The 22,353-nt window shown below is 54.9% G+C and overlaps 7 protein-coding genes across 7 annotated transcripts; 4 read left to right on the forward strand and 3 right to left on the reverse strand.

Annotated features, from left to right (window-relative positions):
- Window positions 1-546: 546 nt before the first annotated feature.
- Window positions 547-4,722, forward strand: ColSpa_05388 (DNA-directed RNA polymerase, mitochondrial; the record flags this gene model as incomplete). The annotated part of the gene is made up of 1 exon (XM_049271600.1): window positions 547-4,722. One exon carries the CDS (start codon window positions 547-549, stop codon window positions 4,720-4,722), a length of 4,176 nt encoding a protein of 1,391 aa, XP_049127557.1.
- Window positions 4,723-5,513: 791 nt separating this feature from the next.
- Window positions 5,514-6,803, reverse strand: ColSpa_05389 (putative extracellular glycosidase; the record flags this gene model as incomplete). The annotated part of the gene is made up of 2 exons (XM_049271601.1): window positions 5,514-6,604; window positions 6,689-6,803. 2 exons carry the CDS (start codon window positions 6,801-6,803, stop codon window positions 5,514-5,516), a joined length of 1,206 nt encoding a protein of 401 aa, XP_049127558.1.
- Window positions 6,804-7,457: 654 nt separating this feature from the next.
- ColSpa_05390 (putative glutamine amidotransferase-like protein) lies at window positions 7,458-8,288 on the forward strand (the record flags this gene model as incomplete). Its single annotated transcript, XM_049271602.1, has 1 exon — window positions 7,458-8,288. One exon carries the CDS (start codon window positions 7,458-7,460, stop codon window positions 8,286-8,288), a length of 831 nt encoding a protein of 276 aa, XP_049127559.1.
- Window positions 8,289-9,147: 859 nt separating this feature from the next.
- Window positions 9,148-10,969, forward strand: ColSpa_05391 (transcription-associated protein 1; the record flags this gene model as incomplete). Its single annotated transcript, XM_049271603.1, has 2 exons — window positions 9,148-10,670; window positions 10,732-10,969. The coding sequence occupies 2 exons, from the start codon at window positions 9,148-9,150 to the stop codon at window positions 10,967-10,969; spliced, it is 1,761 nt and encodes a 586-aa protein (XP_049127560.1).
- Window positions 10,970-11,768: 799 nt separating this feature from the next.
- ColSpa_05392 (DNA repair protein rad8) lies at window positions 11,769-13,516 on the forward strand (the record flags this gene model as incomplete). The annotated part of the gene is made up of 4 exons (XM_049271604.1): window positions 11,769-12,233; window positions 12,436-12,712; window positions 12,770-13,170; window positions 13,481-13,516. 4 exons carry the CDS (start codon window positions 11,769-11,771, stop codon window positions 13,514-13,516), a joined length of 1,179 nt encoding a protein of 392 aa, XP_049127561.1.
- On the reverse strand, window positions 12,766-13,561 carry ColSpa_05393 (uncharacterized protein; the record flags this gene model as incomplete). Its single annotated transcript, XM_049271605.1, has 2 exons — window positions 12,766-13,149; window positions 13,508-13,561. The coding sequence occupies 2 exons, from the start codon at window positions 13,559-13,561 to the stop codon at window positions 12,766-12,768; spliced, it is 438 nt and encodes a 145-aa protein (XP_049127562.1).
- A 1,307-nt stretch (window positions 13,562-14,868) lies between these two features.
- On the reverse strand, window positions 14,869-16,502 carry ColSpa_05394 (G protein-coupled receptor GPR1; the record flags this gene model as incomplete). Its single annotated transcript, XM_049271606.1, has 3 exons — window positions 14,869-14,913; window positions 14,985-16,179; window positions 16,273-16,502. The coding sequence occupies 3 exons, from the start codon at window positions 16,500-16,502 to the stop codon at window positions 14,869-14,871; spliced, it is 1,470 nt and encodes a 489-aa protein (XP_049127563.1).
- Window positions 16,503-22,353: the final 5,851 nt, after the last annotated feature.

The raw sequence follows: 22,353 nt of genomic DNA on the forward strand, positions 1-22,353 counted from the left end.
TCTGGGCTGATATGAGATACATGGGTAAGCATAGTTTAGGTACTCGAAAAAAAGGAACGTACCTGTGGAAGGGAGAACGCAGTGGCGAATGAGGATCCAGAACGCACTTGATTGGCCAAAACCACTACCCGCCCCCTTTTGGGTGGACGGCATCGAACACTGGGAAAATTCCATCAAACGCCGTTGGTCATTCCATCCCGGCCGAGTGGGGACGGGCGACCCCGAGTCAAGGACCAGAAAAAAAGGAAAAAGAAAACGATGGCAAAATTCTGATAGCTCGCGCCTCCTATCGACAAGCTCCCTCCCCCCGTATCAGTCTCTCTCCCCCCAAAAAGCTGTTGCATTTGCGAACCTCTACACCGTGTCGCAATAGATCTTTTCTCTGTACTTTGTAATATAGTCTACATTCTTTTATACCCCTTTCGTACTTTAATGCACCGACACATCTACTAGACGATCGACAGACTTTGCGCTGTTGAGCCACTTTCGACGACGACGACGACGCTATTCTTTCGGTTCGCGTCGACCGTCGCGTGAGCTTCCAAAATGCTTCTCAGGAACGGCCGGAGAAGCATCTCTCTCCACCACGCAGCCATCTTTCGACCCCTTCGACCGACTCCTCGATTCCCTTTAACCACGATCAACGCAAGCGACAGAAGCAGCCGTTGCTTTGGCACACAGCAAAATGCGCGCCCCACGACAAGGAGGAACAGCTTGAGCGCTGGACGGAATCTTGCCACCGCTGTCGAGGAACACCAACCAATCGACGACTCCAAGTATGGCAGGCTCAACAGTTCCATCTTGCCTGTCTACCGGAAGGCCTCGGCTGGCCGGCAAGTTCATGAGCTGCGCGCGTTCGATCCTTCTTCGCCCCTTGTCATTGAAGAGTCGAGACAGAGTGCAACTCGCTCAAAAATGAACACAAGCGGCATATCTGGCGACGCCGAGGAGATGCTCCCCTTATTCCACGCTTGCATTCGTGTTGGAAAAGTCGACCGCGCTGCAATGGTCCTCAAGCGCATGAGTACCTACGATGTCTTTCCCGGAGAAGAACTCATCTTCCTGCACAACCGATACCTCCGCGCCTCTCTCGATCAGATGCGACTGCGTCCCGACGTAAAACAAGCAGAGGGTCTACACAAATGGTACGAACTGCACATCCGTGTCAAGGGCTTGCCTCAGACCGCCGAAACTGTCGCCTGCATGTTGAAGGCCTCGCTGCTATCAGAACGCGATCCCGACAGACGCCGTCGCTTGGTTACTCGATACATGGGCTTGGCACCTGGAGAGGCCGGTCTCCAGGTTTTGTCAATGGCAGAGATTCTCAGCGACCAGGACCTTGCTGTCATCACCGACATTTGCCCGACCTACAACCTCGCTCCCGAAGAAATTGAGGCATCTGCCGCCGAAGTCGAGACCCAAGCCGAGCCTGCCTCTGAAGAAGCATCCGACAAGATCCCCTCCGCTCGAGTGCAGTCTATGCCAGAGGTTTTGGCCACGCCCCAAAAGGGTTTTGGACTGAAGACTCTGAAGCATACCTTGAGTTTGTTCGACGAGATTCCCCAGAACTGCGACATCTCGACATTACCCATCCGTGAGCAGAGAGAAATTCAGGCCCGCCTTGAGCGTGACTGTATCGATGCTGCTGTTGAGCGGTGGCGCGAGGAGAACGAATCCTTACAAAAGATGGGTCTTAACACTTCCGTCTCACATGCATCCCTGAACTCCCGCCTATACGACTGGCAACTTGCGTTGGAGGCTCGACTCAAGGAGGAGATGGTCAAAATCGAGGCCGCCGAGGCCGCGGTGAAAAAGACTCCTGAAGATTACGACCGGTGCATGTACGGGCCTTTTCTGCGGCTCTCGACGCCGAGCCGTCTCTCTGCCGTTACCATTCTGGGCACTTTGAGTTCAACGGCCATCACTGGCGTCGACCGAGGCATGCCTATCTCTGCAGCCATCGCCAGCCTCGCCAAGCTGGCCGAGGAGGATATCAAAGCCCAACTTGCGAGTCAAAAAGCAACATCAAAGCCAAAGGGCAGACGAGTCGTTATGTCGAAATCGTCCAAGGGCGCCCACAAGGCTTCACCTGAAGAAACCAGCCAGCTGCTGAGTGATGCTCAGGCGAAGGAGTCTGCCCTCGCCGATACTCCCTGGCCTGTCGCTGTTAGGGCAAAGGTTGGCGCAGCGCTGCTCTCGGCTCTCATCGAAACGGCTAAGATCAAGGTGGTGAAGGAGCATCCTGAGACCAAGACCCTGATCAGCCAGTATCAACCTGCCTTCTCCCATGTTAGCCAGCTGAAGAAGGGCAAGAGGATTGGCATGATGCTGTTGAACAAGGAGCTGATTAGCATTATGAAGCGAGAGCCCCAGGGAGACTACCTTGCCAAGCACCTGCCAATGGTTGTCGAGCCTGAACCGTGGCAGGCGTTTGACAAGGGCGGGTTTTTGGAAAGCAGAGCGAACCTTGTCCGCATCAAACAGGGTGACAAGGACCAGAAGCTGTACAGTGAGGCAGCCATCGCTCGCGGAGACATGGACCAAGTCTTCAAGGGTCTGGACGTCTTGGGCAAGACCGCATGGCGCGTCAACACACCTGTTCTTAACGTCATGCTCGCGGCCTGGAACACCGGTGAGGAGCTCGCGAATCTGCCCGCGTTGAATCCTGATATCCCTGTACCCCCCGAACCCGAAGCGTCCGATGACCCGCTGGCGCATAGACTCTGGATCAGGGCTGTCAAGGCCGCCGAAAACGAACGAGGCGGCTTGCACTCCGTCCGCTGCTTTATGAACTTCCAGCTGGAAATCGCGCGAGCCTTCAGGAACCAAACCTTCTACTTCCCTCACAACATCGATTTCCGAGGCCGCGCCTACCCTCTGCCGACCTATCTTAACCACATGGGTGCTGATCACGTCCGTGGCATCCTCCGCTTTGCCAAGGGCAAAGAGCTGGGTGAGGAGGGCCTTAAATGGCTCAAGGTCCACTTGGCCAACGTCTTCGGGTTCGACAAGGCCAGTCTCAAGGACAGAGAGTCATTTGCCATGGACAACCTGGTCAACATCTTCGACTCGGCAAACAAGCCGCTCGATGGAAACCGATGGTGGCTGAAGGCCGAAGACCCGTGGCAATGTCTCGCAACCTGTTTTGAACTCAAGGCCGCTCTGGAATCTCCGGAGCCCACAAAGTTCGTCTCCCATCTCCCGGTTCACCAGGACGGCACTTGCAACGGTCTCCAGCATTACGCCGCTCTTGGTGGTGACTCGTGGGGCGCTCGACAGGTCAACCTCGAGCCCGGCGACAAGCCCGCCGACGTCTACTCTGCTGTCGCCAACATCGTCAAGGACCATATTGCCAAGGACGCCGAGGCTGGCAACCCGTTCGCGCTGGCCATGAACGGCAAGATCACGAGAAAGGTTGTCAAGCAGACCGTCATGACCAACGTCTATGGTGTCACCTTTGCCGGCGCGAAGAAGCAGGTTTGCAAGCAGCTTGATGCGCTGTACCCCAACCTGCCCAAGGAGTCTGGTTTCGACAACATTGTCATCGCCTCCTACGTTGCCACGCTGGTGTTCAAGGCCCTGTCGTCCATGTTCCGTGGTGCCCACGATATCCAGTACTGGCTCGGTGAGATTGGTGGACGTGTCTGCAGGGCGCTCTCTGCTGAGCAACTGGAGCGGATCAACAACGACAATCTCTTGCCCTCGCCGTCAAAGACCGTCAAGGCTGGTGACAAAAAGACGACTACCGACGATCTCCTGGCCCAGTTCCGCGCGACCATTGTGTGGACTACTCCCCTCCGCATGCCCATCGCCCAACCGTACCGCAAGAGTGGCACTCGCATCATCAAGACGTCCCTCCAGGACCTGTCCCTAACTGTCCCCGAACGCTCCGATCCCGTTCACCGCAAGAAGCAGCTCCAGGCTTTCCCTCCCAACTTCATCCACTCGCTCGACGCGACGCACATGCTGCTGTCTGCCCTGGAGTGCCACGAGCTTGGCCTCGACTTCGCCGCCGTCCACGACTCTTTCTGGACCCACGCTTCTGACGTCAACACAATGAACCGTGTCCTTCGCGACGCCTTTGTCAGAATCCACGAGGAAGACGTTGTTGGCCGTCTCGCTGCTGAGTTCGAGGCCCGGTACCGCGGCTCCATCTACCTTGCCAAGGTTAACCAGGGAACCCCCGTGGAGAAGAAGATCACCGCATTCCGCAAGAAGTCCAAGATGTCTTCTCGTGAGGAGCTTCTTATGGAGTACAAGAGACAGACCCTTCTCCGCTCCTCCGACCCCGAGCAGGTCGCCGAGGGTAAGGAGATGGTCACGCCCGCTAGCATCTTTGAGGAGATGTCGGCTACCGAGTCACTTGCCGAGCCAGAGGACATGGACGGTCTTGGACTCGGCAACATTCCCGACAAGGCCGACGAGGCGGATGACATCAAGGCCGAGTCCGAGGAGGGCATCGACGACGAGATCGCTGCGGAGGTCCCCGAGGCCGAGACCCCCGAGGGCGAGTCGCCGGGCTCTCAGTGGGCATCGCAGATGCTGGAGAACATGAAGATCTCGTACTTTGAGCAGACGGTCGTCAGCAAGCCCAAGGCGGTGGACCCCAAGAGCAAGGTGAACACCATCCAGGTCTGGCTCCCCCTGACCTTCCCGCCCATCCCCGAGAAGGGCGACTTTGATGTCCAGAGACTCAAGGAGAGCGAGTACTTCTTCTCGTGACCCGTGAAGCCATCTTTGCGACACAGTACGAATCTGACGTGCGGACATGTTTGTCACGGTCATGCTTTGAGAGTGGGACGATTTGCATAATAGTGGTTGCATCTGCGACGGCGTTGTTGAACTGTACTATTTTTCATGTACATGGAGGCGTTATTTTTCAAGGTTCCCAGGGCGGAGTTTAAAAAAGAACAAAAGTGCTGCTTCTGGGACATTTCGTGTACGATGTTTTGACGTCTACCCAGACGACTGTATAGATAGATGAGGATGGAAGAGGGCGCTGGCATGGGTCGATGTCAGGATATCTCCCACACCACAAGTATAAAAAAGATGTACCATATAATCGTCCAAAGAGATGATGGAACAAAAATCCAAAACAAGACACTTTTATCCAAGCAGACGTTTCAATGTCCTGTGAAGTAAATGGAAGGGTTTAGATGGCCTTGGGTCGTCATTGATGATACTTTTTTGGTTTACGGTGTAGACAACAACATGCTGCACTCCGTCAGGCAAACCAGATGACCGCCCTGGTCGATCTGATTTTGGGCCGTTCTTCGTCCTCTGGGGCATATTGCGCGTATCCCACGTCTCATCAGACGTGTGCTCATATACCAATTTTGTTTCAAGACTGATGAATATTAAACGACTAGCGTCTCAGGGTTTGATGGAGAGCCTGTGCTGTAACCCGTTACAGGTGACATGCGTTCGAACGCCGACTGATTGAACATGCTTTGGGTATAGGCTTTTGAACATCCGACTCTTTGCAGCAGTCCGTTGGAATCGGTGAGGACTTCTTACAGCCGTGCACCGCCTTTGATGGCCTCCCGCAACATGGGCGCGACCTGCTTGCGAGAACCAGACAAGTTCTTCTGGCTCCAGGCCATCCTCCACTGGCCCTCGGCCACCTCATCCAGCCTCCCCTCGCGCCACTTCTCGAGGCCCAGCTCCTCCTTGTAACCCTCGTAGAACTTCTTGCACGATTCGACGGCATCGTCATTGAACGCCCACAAGAGCAGCTCTCTTTCAAACTTGCCATCCGGATGCCCCGTCGTCATGATGACGCCAATGTCCAGCTTCCTCTCCTCGGCCCACTTCCGGAACTCTCTCAGCAACACCTTCTCGTCGCCGTGGGCCTTGTCGAGGAGGTAATCCAGGTTCTGCACGATGGCCGAGACGCCCATGACCTGACGCCCCCTCCCCTGACCGGCACTCTGGTCCTCCCACTGTTTGTAGTCCTTGCGGAACACGTCGCGGAAGCCCAGGGAGGATATGTCCTCTTTAACGGCGGATATCTCGTCAAAGAAGGCATCGCGCGCGTAGGGTGCGGCGGTGAATCGCTCGAGGAACGAGACGGCGCTGACGTCCCTGTCGGTGGTCTTGTCCTTGGATCCAAGGTTCGTGGTGTCGATCAGAACGGCCGCCAGCGAGAGCCTGGCCAGGTGCGCGTCCACGTCCCCGCCATCGCCGGCCTTGGCGAGGGCCTCCCACGCCGGACGGCAGTATTCCGCCACCAAGCTTGAGCAGCTGCCGCACTTCTCTACCACGCGGGGCTCGTCGCCCGTGTCCCGGGGGACCTTGTCCTCGTCGGCGTGGTGGTCGACGCAGCCGACGACTCTGCCGGCGTATTTTGCCGCGAGGTCGCCCGTGAGGGCGTTGTGGTCCACGAGTACCCACCGCGTATCCTTGGCGGCGAGGTCCGCGGGGACATCGTCGAGGGTGAGGAGGTCGCTCGGCTTCAGCTGGGCGTGGGCCAGGGCGGCGGTCATCTCGGGGCGCAGCTTGAGGTCATCGCGGGGGAGGTTCGAGATGGGGATGTGCAGTGTGTGCGGCGGGGCGTGGGTGCGGAGGTAGGCGTAGACGACGGCCGAGCAGAGGGAGTCGAGGTCTTTTGTGTTTGGCAAAAGAGAAGCATGTCAGTTTCCCTTTGTCGGTGTACCCAAGGTTAAGCTTTTGAGCTGGCGTCTCGTACCTGCGGATTCGTTGCCGACGACGAGAGTCAAGGGACTGGCTCGTTGCGGCGCGGGCGCGGTGAGGGCTGATCTCGCGTTGGCGAGAAAGGCGCCGAGGGAGACCCTGGGAGGCATTGGAGCGGAAAGGATTCGATCAAAGGGCTGGAACGTCTGTAAAGTAATGCATAGGGAAGCGCATGCACGTTGCCGCCGAGACTGTGTGTGTTGAAGCGCGGTTTCGGGCAGCTTGGAGCTGGGATGGAAATGGGCTAGGATGACGTCGAAGGTTGCAACAGGCACGAAGACGCCGAGGAGCGGTCCAATTGAGTTTGTCGGATCTCATCGGTCGAGTTCCTTCCTGTGCAATCACCTCGGCCATGTTATCTTATCGCCAGCGCGGTCTCTTATCGCGGTCGATTCCACCCCGCTATCGGTGTCGCTAGTGGAGGGGTCCAGAAGGTGACGCCCTGCATCGCGGGGCAACTCCAGCAAAAGGCACTGCCAACTGACTCAACCGCGACCCGCGACCCCCACCACCACCGCCGCGGGACCGCGGTCGGGGCGCCGGCAACCTCGAGCAGCCACCACCTGTCCCTTCCTCCGGGTGCTATGCTTTGTCACGAGGCCTTCTTTCACATCCTCTTTGTCATCTTTGTCTCCATCCCTGGTCCCTATCTTCTCATCGTACATATCCAAACATTTCTCCCAGATATCGCCAACCTCAGTCTCTTTTATTATAAATTCATTCATACCGTGTATATACTCAAACATCGCACCTCATAAACCAAGATGGGCTCCCAACCCCCCCGCATCCGCCTGGCCATCCTCGAGGCCGATACGCCACAGCCGCAGACCAACGCCGAGTACGGCGGCTACGGCGGCGTCTTCACCGCGCTCCTCCGCACCGCCGCCCTGGCAGATGACCCGCCCGCGCCGCTCGACAGCATCATTGACCTCTCAGTATATCACGTTGTAGGCGATGATGCCACATACCCGGATCTGGAATCCATCGACGCTATCCTCATCTCTGGTAGCAAGCACAACTCCTTCGATAATGACCCCTGGATCCTGAAGCTGGTCGATTTCACCAAGAAGTGCATCGACAGCGGGCGCGTGAAGGCTATCGGCGTATGTTTCGGCCACCAGATCATTGGCCGCTCACTAGGCGTCGAGGTCAAGAGGAGCGACCTGGGCTGGGAGGTTGCCGTAGTCGATGTCAACCTCACGCCCAAGGGCAAGGAGATCTTCAAGCTGGACAAGATGGTAATCCCCTTCTGCCTGAGCCCACGACTGCACAAGAGACATCATTACGTGAGAGCTAACACGGTTCAGCGCATCCACCAAATGCACCGAGACGTCGTCACGGCCAACCCGCCCGGCACCGAGTCTCTTGCGTACACGGAACTGTGCCCGGTCCAGGGATTCTACTCACCAAAGAAGTTCATTACAGTCCAGGGCCACCCCGAGTTCACTGGTCCCATCGTCAGCGAGATCCTCAACGTCCGCCACAAGGCGGGCGTCTTTGACGAGGAGACCTTCACCGATGCCATCAACCGCGCGAACATTGAGCACGATGGCGTCAACATTGCCCGTGGTTTCTTGCGTTTCCTGAGGGAATGAGGCAATTAATCTCGGATGTTCACCTGAATAGACTAGCGTTTGCTTTGGAAACTAGATTTTTCATCAGTTACATGTCTCTGACTTTGAATTTGTGTATACCCTATTGTGAGAAAAGGCTCTCTTGCTGCGTCTTACCATCATCAAAAATGCATAATCATTACTAACAATCATCTCCCATCACATAACCAACTGATGCTGCTCGATCCACACCATTCTCTACCTGAAGGTATGCAGAATCGAGCAGAGGATGATTTACTTACCCGTGTCTTGCATTGATCTCTCTCGTGAATCCCGACACAGGTGCGCCTCGGCCCAGAAAGCGCCTTCCTTCCTCCTCGGGCCAATCTTGCCTACTCTAATTGACCACCAAAGGTTGCTTTCAAAACCGATCAACTTCTTCTTCCACCTCCAAGTCCACTTTCTTCAACATCCGAAGGCACCCTGCCATCCTATCACCTACGGCCTGAACCTCATACTTCCTCACCATCACCTAGCGCCCCCTCAACTTCTACACCACAATATCGTTGACTTTTTGGGTCTCACTTTACACCGCTTGGCCCCGACTCAAAGCGTTACCTTCCTATCTTCGCATTTTCTTCCGACTCTCCTCGGAGGTTCTTTCTTGTCGGTACTTTCGCTTTCCTCCACTATTTCTTCCGACGTTTACCACTTCTTCCTTCCATCTTTCTCCTACAACTTACTCTCCTGCCCTCATCTCCAGCAACGTCAACTTCATCTCTTTTCACTACTCGATCCAAACGTGGAAGATGATGAGCGCTGACCCTATACAAGGAGCACTTTGAAACTTATCGACTTCTGACATTATTTGCCAAGACAAGTCTCTCAGCCGACACTCAAGATGTCAGCAACTCCAGACAATCAGGGTCAAGCGAAGCCCGCTCTTTGCATGAAAAGAACACCCTTTCTGGCAGACGATAATGAGTCGGACACGGAAACCCCATCCCATTTCAGCGCTGCAAGAAGAGTAACTCACAAGCAGATTCAGGAGCCCGACGTGTTTAATGAGTCAGTCGAGGACATCATCAACGATATGCGCAACGATGTCTATATGGAGAACAACGCCGACCCTGCTACTTGCAGGTCCCCTTCTGTTGAGTCGACCGACCTCTTTGTTGCGAACACGAGAGAAGAACAAAACGGCGGCTCTCCGCCCAAGCACAACATCAAAGTCAAGTCCGAGCCCGATTTAGAGGATGACAGCGATTTCATGATCATCGACCCAGCGGATGCTCCTTCTGACGCTCGGGTGAAGTGGTCCCTTCCACGAGCCCCTAGCGTCATCGACTTGGATACCGTGGTCAAAAAGGAGCCATTGTTCGATGTTGAACCCATTCTTCCGGCTGTAAAAAGCCATTCTGGCATCGAAGCACTCGAGATCAGAAAGAAAGAGCTGCAACAGAAAGTCCTTCAAGGTGCTCTGAGTGCCGACGAACTTGACGAGATGGTGCATGTCATATCTCAGCTCAGTCGAGCCCAAAGCATGGCCAGAACCGGCAGCAAGCCCAAGCCATCACCCTTCATCGTATCTCCTGAGTCCGACCTTCAGAAACAGACCTTCGATCAGGGAAATGACCCTAAACCAAGGCCAAAGAGGAAAGCTCCTATAGAAGATGCCTCGGGCTATTGGGCCAGAAGGGAGAAAAAGGAAAGAGAGCAAGAGGCCAAGGGCCCGGGGCAACAGGGGAGCATCCACAACACTTCACGCAAATCCAAGCGAGCAAGAGTCGCGTTAAACAAGGGCAATGATTCTGACGATGAGGACCTCGACCGAATGATTCATAGCATGCTTAAGCCATACGATGCTATCCAGCATCGGGCTGACCAAGGCGACTTGCCAGCAGCGCCAACCATCACAGCGACCAGAAGAGAGGATCAGTTGAAGCAGATGCGAGAAGCCGCCTCCGAGTATTTCGACAAAAAGGTTTTAATCGCTCAAAAGAAGGAACTTCGAGAGGCAACAAAATCTTGGGGGCCTCGCGCTGTTCGCTGCCGGAATGGCGGATGGGAAGTCAGGGGCTTACTTACCCCAATGATGAATCACCAGCTTATCGTCGGAGCCTGGATGATGGGTCGAGAGCTGAGAACAACGCCAAATAAGCCGAGAGGAGGCGTTCTCGCCGACGCCATGGGTTTGGGAAAGACCATTGAGACTCTGTCCTGCATTGTGGGCAATCAAGCCTCGGATACTCTCAAAGATGCAGGAAAGGGAGCAACACTGGTGATTTGTCCGTCGGGGCAAATGATCAGCCAGTGGATGTCCGAGGTCAAGAAGCATTGCAACAAACGGTTTGCGAGGAGCATCGTGCACTTCAAAGCTGGAAACAAGATGGATATTGACCTTTTGGCATCTTTCAACATTGTGTGAGTTACAGATGTCCGCCGTATAAGGTTCGTAAATGGTGAAACCTAACCTAGGAAACAGTTTCGCAAGTTATCACCAGCTGAGAGACAGTATTCCTTCTGTCAAGGAGAGGGAGGAAATGCATAGACAACTCAAGGATCCGGACGAATATCGAAAGTGGTTGCAAGAGCAAACTGGTGTTCTTCACTGCATCGAGTGGCACAGAGTTGTCCTTGACGAAGCCCATTTCATCAAGAACCACTTGACACATGGTGAGTTCCATCTTATTCCTTTCAACACGGCCGCGCTGACTGTGTAACCAAAGCGGCATTTGCGTGCTACGAGCTTAAGGCCAAGCACCGCTGGGCAGTGAGTGGAACTCCACTCATAAACTCAGCTGATGGTAAGCTTCACAGCCTGATGTGTCGACAGCCTTTTGCTGACACTTCAAAGAATTCTTCTCTTATCTGAAATTCATTCGATATCAAGGCTTCAAAGATTTCAATAACTATCTTCGGGAGTATCGAGACGGGGTACGGTGGCTATTGGTCGTTGGAGGGTGATGATTGCTAACTCTGTGAAGACTAGAACTAGCAAAAAGCACAGCAAAATCGTCAACGAAGTCATGTTTAGAAGGTAAAGCTCTTGAATATTCGTAACAATACCTGTAGCTACTGAAATTTGACTTTAGAACGCAACGCGACCATTTTCTCGGGCAGCCAATCTTGAATTTACCAATCACTCATCCGACGCACCAATACCTTGACCTTTCGGCAGAAGAAATGGTGATTTTCCGGTAAGATTGACCACGCTCCTTTGAAAGCTCTCCAGGTAGACTTACACAAGGTAGAATGATGGAGAGATGCTTCAGAAACAGGCTTAACCGAGACTTGGAGGAGGGCACTGCTGAGAGTCAAATCAGGTGCTACCTGGTAATGCTGCTCCGTCTGAGACAAGCCGCAACTCATCCTTTCTTGCTTGAGGGTATGATGGGAGAGCATTTCTCCATACAAGACTTGCGCACTACCAAAGAAAGACTCAAATCGCTTAAGGGCGGCGCAACTGTCTATGCCCAAATCGGCTCGTGGACACAACGACACCAATTGGTTAACAATCGAATGCGAGAAGTCATTGAAGAATCAGAGAAGGTAACAAAGAACAAACTCCAGGATGCCCGCAAGGAAAGTTTGGAAGCATACATCAGCCGGCTCGACGAATTTGAAGGGCAAGATGAGGCACAACAGGGCAAGACCCAAGACACTGCCATCATAAAAGACGATGTTGTCGTGATCAGTGATGACTCCGACGAGGTGGACAGCCAGGACGAGGTGGAAGAAGACGAGAATGGCATGGTCCCCCAGAACTACGGAGTTCCCGGCGTGGACCCCGAGGTAAAAGTCGACAACACAGACCCAATTGCAGAAGAGGATGAGCCCCCACTTGAGCCATTCGGTCGCAGCGCCTTCGGCTTGGAGTTCGACATGACCAAGGAGCTTGAATACCTCGAAAGGCTCAAGGAGCTTGACATTGCCGCATGCATTCAATGCAAGATCACGCCCCCAGTGGTCCCAGTCAAGGGACGGGTAAGTCGATTTCACGACTCATTCAGATTTGAAACCCATCACTGACATTAAAAGTGCGGCTGCATCTTTTGTGCCCACTGTGCGATGGTACACCTTGCACATACGGTATATATTCGGAACACTTATGAAGAAATGAGCGTCGCTAACAATCCGTAAGGGTAGGAACTGCCCGAAATGTCGCAGGCTCATTGGCATGCCAAAGCCATTCCAAGCTTTCAACGGCGATGAAACGGACGAAGAGCTCGGAAACGATGCCAATGTGCCGCAAGACAACACCAACGAAAAGGAATATGTAAGAGGTTTCGACCACACTGGATTCCAGCACACCGAAGACGACAAAAGGAACAAGAAACCGATCAGGTTCTTGCAAATCAGCGACAAGAAGCCCAACATGCCTGTAACTCCCAGCGCCAAGATGACAGCGCTCAAAGAGACTGTCTTGAGATGGCAAGCGGAAGCCCCCGACGACAAGATCATCAGTACGTTTTCACTTGCTTATTCTTCTTTCTGACGGATTTCTAACACTTTGTTGTCAGTCTTCAGTCAGTTCAACGTCGTCATGAAGATCATCGGTCGCATACTGGAGTCGGAAGGCATCTGCTTTGCCTACCTCAGCGGCAAGCAGAACACTGAGCAGCGCAACAAGGCCGTCGACGAGTTTCAGAACGGAGAAGAGGTCAAGGTCCTGATTGTTTCTCTGCGCGCCGGAGGGCAGTGTCTCAACCTCACGCGGGGAAACCGAGTCATCCTTATCGAGCTCTGGTGGAACCATGCGGTCGAGCAGCAGGCCTTTTCCCGTGTCTTCCGTATTGGCCAAATCAAAGAGACTCACTTTGTGCGCTTCATCGTCAATACGCCCATTGAGCGCCGCATGTTTCAAATGCAGGTCGGCAAGATCCTCGATATCGATGCTATCCTTCAGGACGACAAAACAAGAGTACCCAAGATTAGTCTGGAAGATATCGCCAGTCTCCTGGGCAAGGTCACGACTAGGGATGGCGTCATGCACATTGTCTCTGACTACGATGACGAGGAGGATGAGTATGACGACGGCATTCTCGGCAGTGAAGATGAGGAGGATGACCTGGATGATCTCGTTGTCCCTGACGACGTGGTCGAGTACGCGGACGACGAAGAGGACGGGTTGATTTCTGATGACGAGTAGTCGTATGGGTGCGAACAGGCATACGAAAAGTCCACCGCAACTTGACACTGGTCGACTTCTGGGTCTCGCTTCACTGGCACAGGAGCACTTTTATGATCTTCCGGCTTACATGGGTTGACGACTGGATCAACACTGGCCCCGCTACTTCCAGACGGTTCGGCATGGTCCGCATTTGCATAGCCTTTGGTTTTCATGAGTCGCGGGTTGGTTGTTTACTTTTCTTTTGCGATTTACTCATAACGATCTGGTTGAAGCTGCCAACCAAGGATCGCACGTGCTTGGGTTCGCGTTGGGTTCGTTGAACCGTCATGGCTTTGAATTTTGGCACTTTCTACATAGAACAGGAATCAATAGCATCTAATTCTTATTCATGATCAGTCCATTTGGAAGTGCCCCAGTCTTTCGCAAAACAGGGTTCACTAATACAGAGGCTGCATAGTAATCTACTACAACCTAGTTCAATCTCTGCCAGATTTACAGGCGCACATATCACAACCCAAGTAGCCGCAGTGTGAAATGGGTCCTCGTGCTCCTACATCAACCCGGCGCCTTCCCACACAACGACACCAATGCCCGACGTGTCGAGTTCTTATTGATCGTCATCAGGCCTGCTACGTAGACTGTAGGGACCTGCAGTGGTACCACCCCGTCCACCGACGCAATAAGTGACAGGCAATATCGTACTACGAGCTGGGAAAAGAGCTCTCAGGCCGCCACTGACCCGACATCATGATTCATGAGAAGAGTGGCGCCGCTGGAAACACCAACGAAAGAAGAACCTCCAACCCCGTCTCACAGAAGACATACAGCACCGCCGTCTCATCGCCGATCCTCTAGCTGGCTTTTGAGGAACTCCACGCGCCAAAGCACATGGACTGTCGTGGCTCGTTCGAGCCACGAATCCCATCGATCAGAGGAGGAAGCGTCCCTGGGAAGGAGCCCGGGGTACGTTGCACGACAAGGTCGTTATCTGATATCCCACCTACAAACCCCCTTCTTCCTCGCCTCCCAACGCCCATAGAGCTCCTCACCTCCAGGAGAGCAAGATGGCGCCACGGACCGGTTTTCTTCAAGGAAACTGGCAGGCAAGCTTTGCGCTATGAATAATGACATCTCACCACTGTCTCATGAGTCCTTTCCCCCAGCGCCATCGCAAGGTTTCGGCCCTTTCCCCGCGGCGTTGGTATGGGGCCGATAACTCCGACATTGCGGGGCTCCCGGGGCATCCGCCATGTCGGACGTTGTGGGGTCGACGTGCCGACGTTTACCCCGACAAACTTAGTTTTTGACGGTGTACAGTAAGGGCTGTGGACAGCTGCGAGTTCTAGGGCCCAAGATTCAAGAGATCAGCCAAGGAACAGGTGATCAACAAAAACAAAAAGTGTTCATTCAATTCATGTGGTATCAAGGCGACAAAATGACTACGCTAATGATGATGTCCTTCGACCGGTCCGTTGCCGGTTCTCGTCTTTATCTCGCCGCGTCTTGGACGGCGCTCTCCTGTATCTCGCCTGCCTGTCGATCCAAGGCTTCTCTACAGCGCAAAACAGACACGAGTTCACCAGCCCCTGTATTGACAAGCTTACTAGTGACAAGAGTACAACCGCAAAAGGGCCCGAGTCCTCGGGGTTATCCCAGCGCATGATGTGCGCAACAAAAGGAACCGCCCAAATCAGAATGTACACGAGGGGGTATACAAAAAGCAATCGCAGTTGACGACGAATCTTGTCGCGCGTCTTAGTCATACCCGTGCCATCCATGGCCGGGTGAAAGAGAAACGGGGTTGCGTTGTGTTCGGGATCCGATTCAAAGGATGTACCTCGACGGAGGATCGACCAGATGTTGGCAAGTGATTTGGCGCGAGCACTCGTCGGGCTACTTGGCGGCTGCCAATAGGTGCTGAAACTTGCTTGGTGTTGGTAATGGTGATCTGGTGGACTCTGATCAACGGTGTCGCGCCGTATGTAGCTCTGGGGAGGTGGCGAGATGGGTTCAAAGGTCGCGGTACGGGGGCTGGTGCTGGGTCCCAGCGCGCGGGGTGAGAGGACCTCCTCCGTCACAGGAATCCGACAATCGTCGTCGCCGCCATATGTCGGCCAGTTCCACGTAATCTTTTGACGACTGTGCAAGAGCTCAATCTCGGCCGTCATCGTGGTAGCCGTGGATGAGGTACGTCGTCGCTCCGACTCCTCCATGGAGGTCTCGGATCCACGACGAGATGTAGGGGTAGTGGGTACCGAGGGGATGTGAGCCCAGTGTCCGTTATCTGGCATCTGTGTTGCGCTTGCGCGCCTCATGGCGCTGAGGCGACCGAAGCGCCGCATGCGCAAGGTGACGTATATGTAAATGTAGGCATAAAGCGCAACAATGATAAAAAGAATCATGTAGCGCGGCACCCAGCTGAGGGCGAGCCTAGACCACTCAGGACGAACAGGCAAGTAGCAGTACTCGCCATTGTTCACGTAGCCGGGCCAGCCGATGAAGGCCAAAGAGGCCATCAGGAGCGGAAGGAATACAAAAGCACTGAACGCAAGGCGGCGGTGGGGATATAGGCCGCTCTGGCGCCCAGAGTGCCGCGGGCGGAAGATATAAATTGCCGTATGGAGGGCGATGAGAACAACGGCGATGTCTGACGCTTCTATGCCGACGGAAAGGAAGAAGCCGCTCGCTTGGCAAAACGACGATTCGGATGCAACTGAACCCGTCTTGAAGTCCACGATGGGGAAGATGATGAACCATAGCGACTTGAGCATGTCGCTCGACATAAGCAACATGATGAGGCTTTGCGCTTGTCAGTGGGGGGGAGAGTCCACGCCAAAGGTATCCCAGCTTGGTTTGGAGCCGGGGTGACACTATCGGTTGGGATCAACTCACTCATGTCTGAAGCTTCGCCTCATGCGAGAAAACCAGTAGAAGGCGAGGGTGACGGATGCAAAGCTCAGAGCAGCGACAGCTAGCGACGTAGATTGAATGACTGTCCATTGTCGGTCGGTCAGGCCATCGGGAATGCGGTCGTAGGCCGGGGTCAGGCGGGCAACGATGATATCCGGCACAGACGCAGCAGGTGATTGCGATACGTCGATGTCCCGATGCCACGGTGCCATGACGGCTGTGGTTCCCTGGCCGCCAGTCGTAGCCTGGGAATGGAGTAAAGAAGTTGGTTCACGTGGGAGGCTTCGGATTCCTCATGGTGATCGTAGCAGACGGAGGGTCGTGGCCAGTGATGGACCCGGTAGTAGTCGTTTCTCGAGGTCGGCGAAGTTGGTACTTGGATCGTTGGACCGGTCTCAGAGGCCTTCTCTTTCTATTGCCCGTCCAACCAACTGGGTCCCACTGGGCTGGGCTGGGCTGGGGTCGTTTGTTTATCCGTCACTCGGCTATCCTCCACTGTGCAAAGCTCGGTTCGAAATGGCCCGTGTATACGATGGTTGACCGGCCTTTATGAGAATGGGGAAGTGACTAGGCGGAGACGTTCTTCTCGAGTCCATGTGTTGTTGGCCTCGATATGCTGAAAACAGACGTCACTTTGTTCGAATATTGACCTTGGCGGTTGTTGATCGCAGGGCGCAAATCGGAAATCGGGGTGTGAGCCGGGGATATTTGCTGGATGGCCGAAATCTATCGACAAATGCAGAGGTATCTCCTTTTGTGTCCCAGGGGTGACGAACAAGTGTCTGGGAAGATGGGGAAGGGGTATTATAAGAATCGGTTGTGCATGTAAGCCGTCCCTGTGGTCAGTCTTCAGCTCCAGGAGCGTGGTGCGTGGAGCGTGGAGATGAGGTCCGTCCTCCGCCTGGCATCGGATTGCCGCTCAGGAAAGGGCGACAGAAGCTTAAAAAGGGACGGACGCAGGCGAGACAATTGAGCGCGAATAGGAGAGTTGGGAGGCGGAGGCGCACAAAAAAAGCAAGACAGGTTGTTAGCGTCGTGGTTTGAGGCTTTTCGGCGGGAGCTGGCTCGGCCAATGGACTGCAGCCGAGAGCAATAGGCACTCGGTGCGGTGTGTGTGTGTCTGTGTGTTTTCGGGTCGATCGTGTGATAGGGGGCGTGTGAGCGGCACGGGTGTTTGTCGAGCAAGCGAGCATGCGTTGAGTCTGGCCTGGTTCGAGCGGACTGAAGGGACGCCAGTGAGAGAGAGAGAGAGAAAGTGTGGTTGGCGGTCAAGGTCGCTGGACCAGGGGGGTGAGTGGTGTCAAGCGTCTCGAGTGTCAGTCAATGATTTCAAGTCGGCAACACATCTCATTTAGGCGAGAGACAAGAGAGAGACAACCAATTGTTGGACAGCATGCCGCACCAGGGGGGCAACGAGGAGACTGGGCTGGGGAGGCCGGTGGCCTAGCCTGGCCTGGTCTGGGTTGCTGGCGTGATCTGGTCCGCCAGGCGCCAAATGACAAAAAGCAAGTAAATATGCTGGCTCCCTCACTGTGCATTTTGGGATTGTTCATTGCGGGTTGCTGGGGAGGGAAGGGGGAGACGGAGGAACAGCGAACCGATGATCAACGATGACGATGTGCGTCGTCGTGGGCGTGGGCATTCGAGTACTTTGGGTCGTGACATGTCCGCGTGCACGGGGTCGGAGACGTGCCGATGAGCTTATGCTGCCCAATGCAGGCGACAGCGATTGACGACGTGCCGGTGTCGATGCCGCCGATTAGGTGTCAGCACATTGGCAACCTCTGGATAAATCATAAACCCAGTGATCAGATTCGGCGAACTGAGACAAGTGACGGATAGCGATTAGTGACAGGACCAGCGCCACCCAGAGCGTGCCTTGGCCGGGTTCCAGCGAGAGTTTGTTACCTGTGTTGGCACTGAATGAATGCGGTGAGGGAAAGGGGGAAGAGCATCCTCATCCTGGAGAGGACCGTTGCGGGCAGTTCTCGTTGTCGGTGCATGCCCAGGCAAGCTGGGAAATATCCCAAAGTCACAGGGAGGGCACGCAGAGTACGGTGACTGCGGTGGACGCGACGGCAACGAGAGACGACAGGAGGTGGTTGTCGGCGGAGCTTCCCACGATCTTCATCCACGAATGCGGCGGGGCCCGTTGGGTTGAGCTTTCTGGGCCTTTTGCAAGGCTCGTCGCCTGTGCCCGGGAGCGGCACGGGACAGGGCAGGGTAGACGGCATCCTGGAGTGGACCCAACCAAGATGGATGGATCACACAATGTGCCGGCATAACGGTGGGGGAGGGGGAAGGGGCCGCAAGGCAGGTCTCCCTTTGGCCCTCTGCTATGAAGGGAACGGCGCAGGCGACGGTTGAGACGGCACTCCGTGTGGCACAAGGTTATGCCTCTTGCATAAAGCGGTTCATGTGGGATAAAGTGTGAGCTCGGAGGAATGGGAGGAGGAGCGCAGGAATCGCCAAAAAAGTGCTTGGGGCAGCTTTGACGGGCGGGCGCGCAGGGACCGGATTTAGTGTTGGCTTTTTTTCTCCAAGGCTCGCTGGGTGACGTGGGCGTAGGACAGTGGACTTTGGATCAACCATGGAGGATGAAAGCGGGATGTGGGTGCGCTGAAGGGCTGAAGGGAAAGACGGGGCCGGTGGGGAAGGGGGGGCAGACAGCTTGGAGCACGGGCTTGTCAGCTTGGAGTACCGTACCATACCCAAGGTAGGTAACTTGGTTCGAAAAAGACGCGGACATTGCTTGTCGAGCCGATGGGGTGAGGTACGTCGGGGTTGTCGAACGTCCGCAGTCGCAGGCATGGGGAAATGCCAAATTCGACACGAGTCGATGCAATCGGGGCGACGGCCTTCCCGGTTCTGCGGAGCGCGCTTTCCGTCCCTACAGCGTACAGGGGAGGAGCGGAACGAGAACTGGGATTGAGGGGCGGCAAGCCGACCGACCACCGCAAGAGACATGGCCAAGAGGCAGGAGCAGATGAGCCGCGACCTACTTCGTGATCGGCACACTTCGAGACCCATCGAGGCTCGAGGGAAGGGAATGGAAAGCAGGAGCAAGCTGCTGGGTTAGCTGGTACAAGGAGAAGGCGGTTTAGGCAAGAGAGACGGGAGCTGTTCAGACTGGGCAAGAGTAGGCGCAGGCAAAGAGAGAGTTGGCTTGCGATGTGACGCGGCAAGTACGGGAGTCCAGTCGTCCTAGGTACCTGTGCCGTAGAAGTTGCAGGTGCAAGAGATGCAAGTGCAAGTGCTAAGTGCAAGTGCTAAGTGCAAGTGCAGGTCACGGCGCACGGGTCACGAGGTGACCCCTTCCTTCCCTAATTTTATCATTTGGGTTTTAACCATAGCATTTCGGTTTTTGGTTCTTATTTTTTACTGCCCCCCCCCCAGATATCGGCTCTTCCTCTCCGATTTCTGACTCAGCCAGCTTCGAGCTTAATACTTACTTGGGATAGGATTGACTGACCCTCATCCATCATCAACAATAACACGAGGCACGTGAGGTGTTGTATGTGCCGGGCCCACGCTCGGTATCGGCAAGCACTGGAGCTGGCCATGTGAGTTCGAGAGCTCGAACTCGAACACGAACCTTGCTCGGCTGTCTCTCCTCTCGTTGAGTTTGTTTCCTGGACGGTTTGACTTGGGAACCCCCCCTCTCCGTGGGAAGCAATGCGAGCAACTGCAGTGGGCGCTGCACAGACCAGCTGTTGGCAGTGGACGCGACGCACCTGCCTACCGTTCTCGCGCTGCCACCCACTGCCGCCCCTGCCCTACCACGAGAGGCAGGCTGACTCGTCCTTGTCCGTGTCACAGTCCTCGTTCTCCGTTCCTCGTTCCGCCCTGTCATTTCTTGGCTGTCACGGTCTGTTGGCCCAAGCGTCACGTCTGATGCCTCATGCTGAAAGGGCTGATGAGATCCATGATGCGACTTTGGCCAATGAAAACCCGGAGAAGACTACCCCCCCGTGACCCGAGCTCAGAGAGACGTACCTATAGCGCAGTAAATACCAGAGTGCCCGCCATGCTCCTTGTACGACGCACACTTGGGCATCCTCATACCTACAATTTTCCCCTTGACCTTACGCCCATTGGCTTGTCCACATCCTTAGTCAATCGGCAGGCGCATTTTTGCTCTTTTGCATCTGATCGCTCTCTAGCCGTGCCTGTTTGCCAGTCCTACGAGCGTCGAGACGCTGCCAATGGACGACTTGCGGGTTTCGGCCACACCCGCCAGAGTCCAGACTTGTACATCCATCGACTTGGCCGTTTGCCTCCGTCGACCTCCACGTCCACGTCCACATCCACCACCTACGGACGCAAGACCCTTGGCTTTTTTACTGAGGCAGGACGTCTCTCCCTATGCGGTCACAGGAACGCCCGTCCGCTGCGTCTCTGTGGTTGGGAACAGGCCTACGTCCGTACTTTTCTTATTCGTGTCGCGACGCCCAACACAGCATTCCCCCTCTGGGCCTCTGGGACCCCTGATTTTCTCCCCCATTGGCCCAAATCTGGTTGGAGATTGACCGTCCCACAACCTCTCACAACCCGAACACGGAGTAATCCAGGTCACAAGCCCAAGACACGTCTCGACGCCCTCGAAGGGGAAGCGAGAGGACGAGGCCTGCTACTTCTGGCCTCCCTCACGCTGACACAACCATTCTTTCCCAGGCTTTTTGGTGTGTTGGACGACCGACCTCGCAGGCACATAACCGGCTCGGGCGGTTGATCCCAAGTTCGCCAGACAGGCCGCAGTGCACCACAGTGGACGCTATTCTGGACTTCGGGCCCCTGATAGCATGGGTGTTTGCGACGCTGCACAATGACCCAACACTATTCTGCACATACTCAGATGAAGAAGAGGTCCGCCCTCACACGTCAAGTGCCAGTTGGGCAACGCGCGTCAGCCGCCACCCAAGGGAACAGACACCGATTACGTATCTGCCTATCTTCGCAACGCCATGGAATTGCCAACTCCTCATCCTAGCCTTGGTCTTGGTGTTTGGTCCTGGCCCAGGTTCTCATCCCCGAGCTGGTGAGGGTGAACCGCCCACCCTCCCTCGTTCTGGTGGAGAAGTTCAACCCATGCTGCCTCAATCTCATCGACATCTGCCGAAAAGCTGCCCCAATCTCGTTCGCCAGCCCTCCATGATTGGTCGGTCGACCTCCGTGCAGCCCGCCTGAGCCGTGCCACCCCGGTCACATACGTAAAGCTTAACCTCCAGGCTGGGACTTGAACATCGTTGTCGGCGAGCGACTGGATGGCGTCCCCCCCTCCTTCCCTTTACCAGTCATCCAGTCTATCCCATCCGTCTACATGTGAGGTCGGGAACCACTTGGCATGGTTGGGCTGACTTAGAACCAACATCACAACTCCATATACTTACTAATAGCAGAATCCCAAACTTGTCCGCATCCAGCATCGCGTCGACTCTTCGTTACCGCAACCCACCGGTTTGTCGATTTGAACCAGTCGACGAGATAAGGCACAGCACGAAAACCTCTAGACTCCTGGATCTAAAACCCTCGTAGAAGCGGTGACTCTTGGCGCCTCGATCGGGCGCCAGACTTTCTAGCTCCCAGCTCTGGTCTCGGCTCCGCCGCAGACCATTCGTCCGAACCGGTCGCTGACTTCACATTTTTTTACGCATACAGGTTATCTTCACTCTCTAATCCGTATCTCCACCGCCCAGGCTCTATTCGACTTAGACTCGACCTTGCCAAAAAAAAAAACCGAAACCGAGTTGACACGCACAGCCATCACCTCTGCGAACGGACGGCTGCTGTGGGGTTGCGTCTTCGGACTGCGCACTCCAATCATCTAATCCGGAGGGTACCTCCAGAAACAAGTGGGCTCTTTGACTAGTTGCGAGCTCGCTGACCTGTTTTAGAAAACCGTTGCGCATATACTTTCATCTCAGCTATTGGACGACGGACTGTTTCTCCGTCGACTTTTCCGAGTTACTGATTGCCGCGGTCAAGCCTTTCGTGTTGCGCTTCCGAGACCAGCTTACATGGTGTTTTCAATCTCATGCCTCCAGGAGGATTGTCGATCCCTAA

The sequence above is a fragment of the Colletotrichum spaethianum genome (genome assembly GCF_022836535.1).
Source record: "Colletotrichum spaethianum MAFF 239500 DNA, contig12, whole genome shotgun sequence".
Taxonomy (NCBI): Eukaryota; Fungi; Ascomycota; class Sordariomycetes; order Glomerellales; family Glomerellaceae; genus Colletotrichum; species Colletotrichum spaethianum.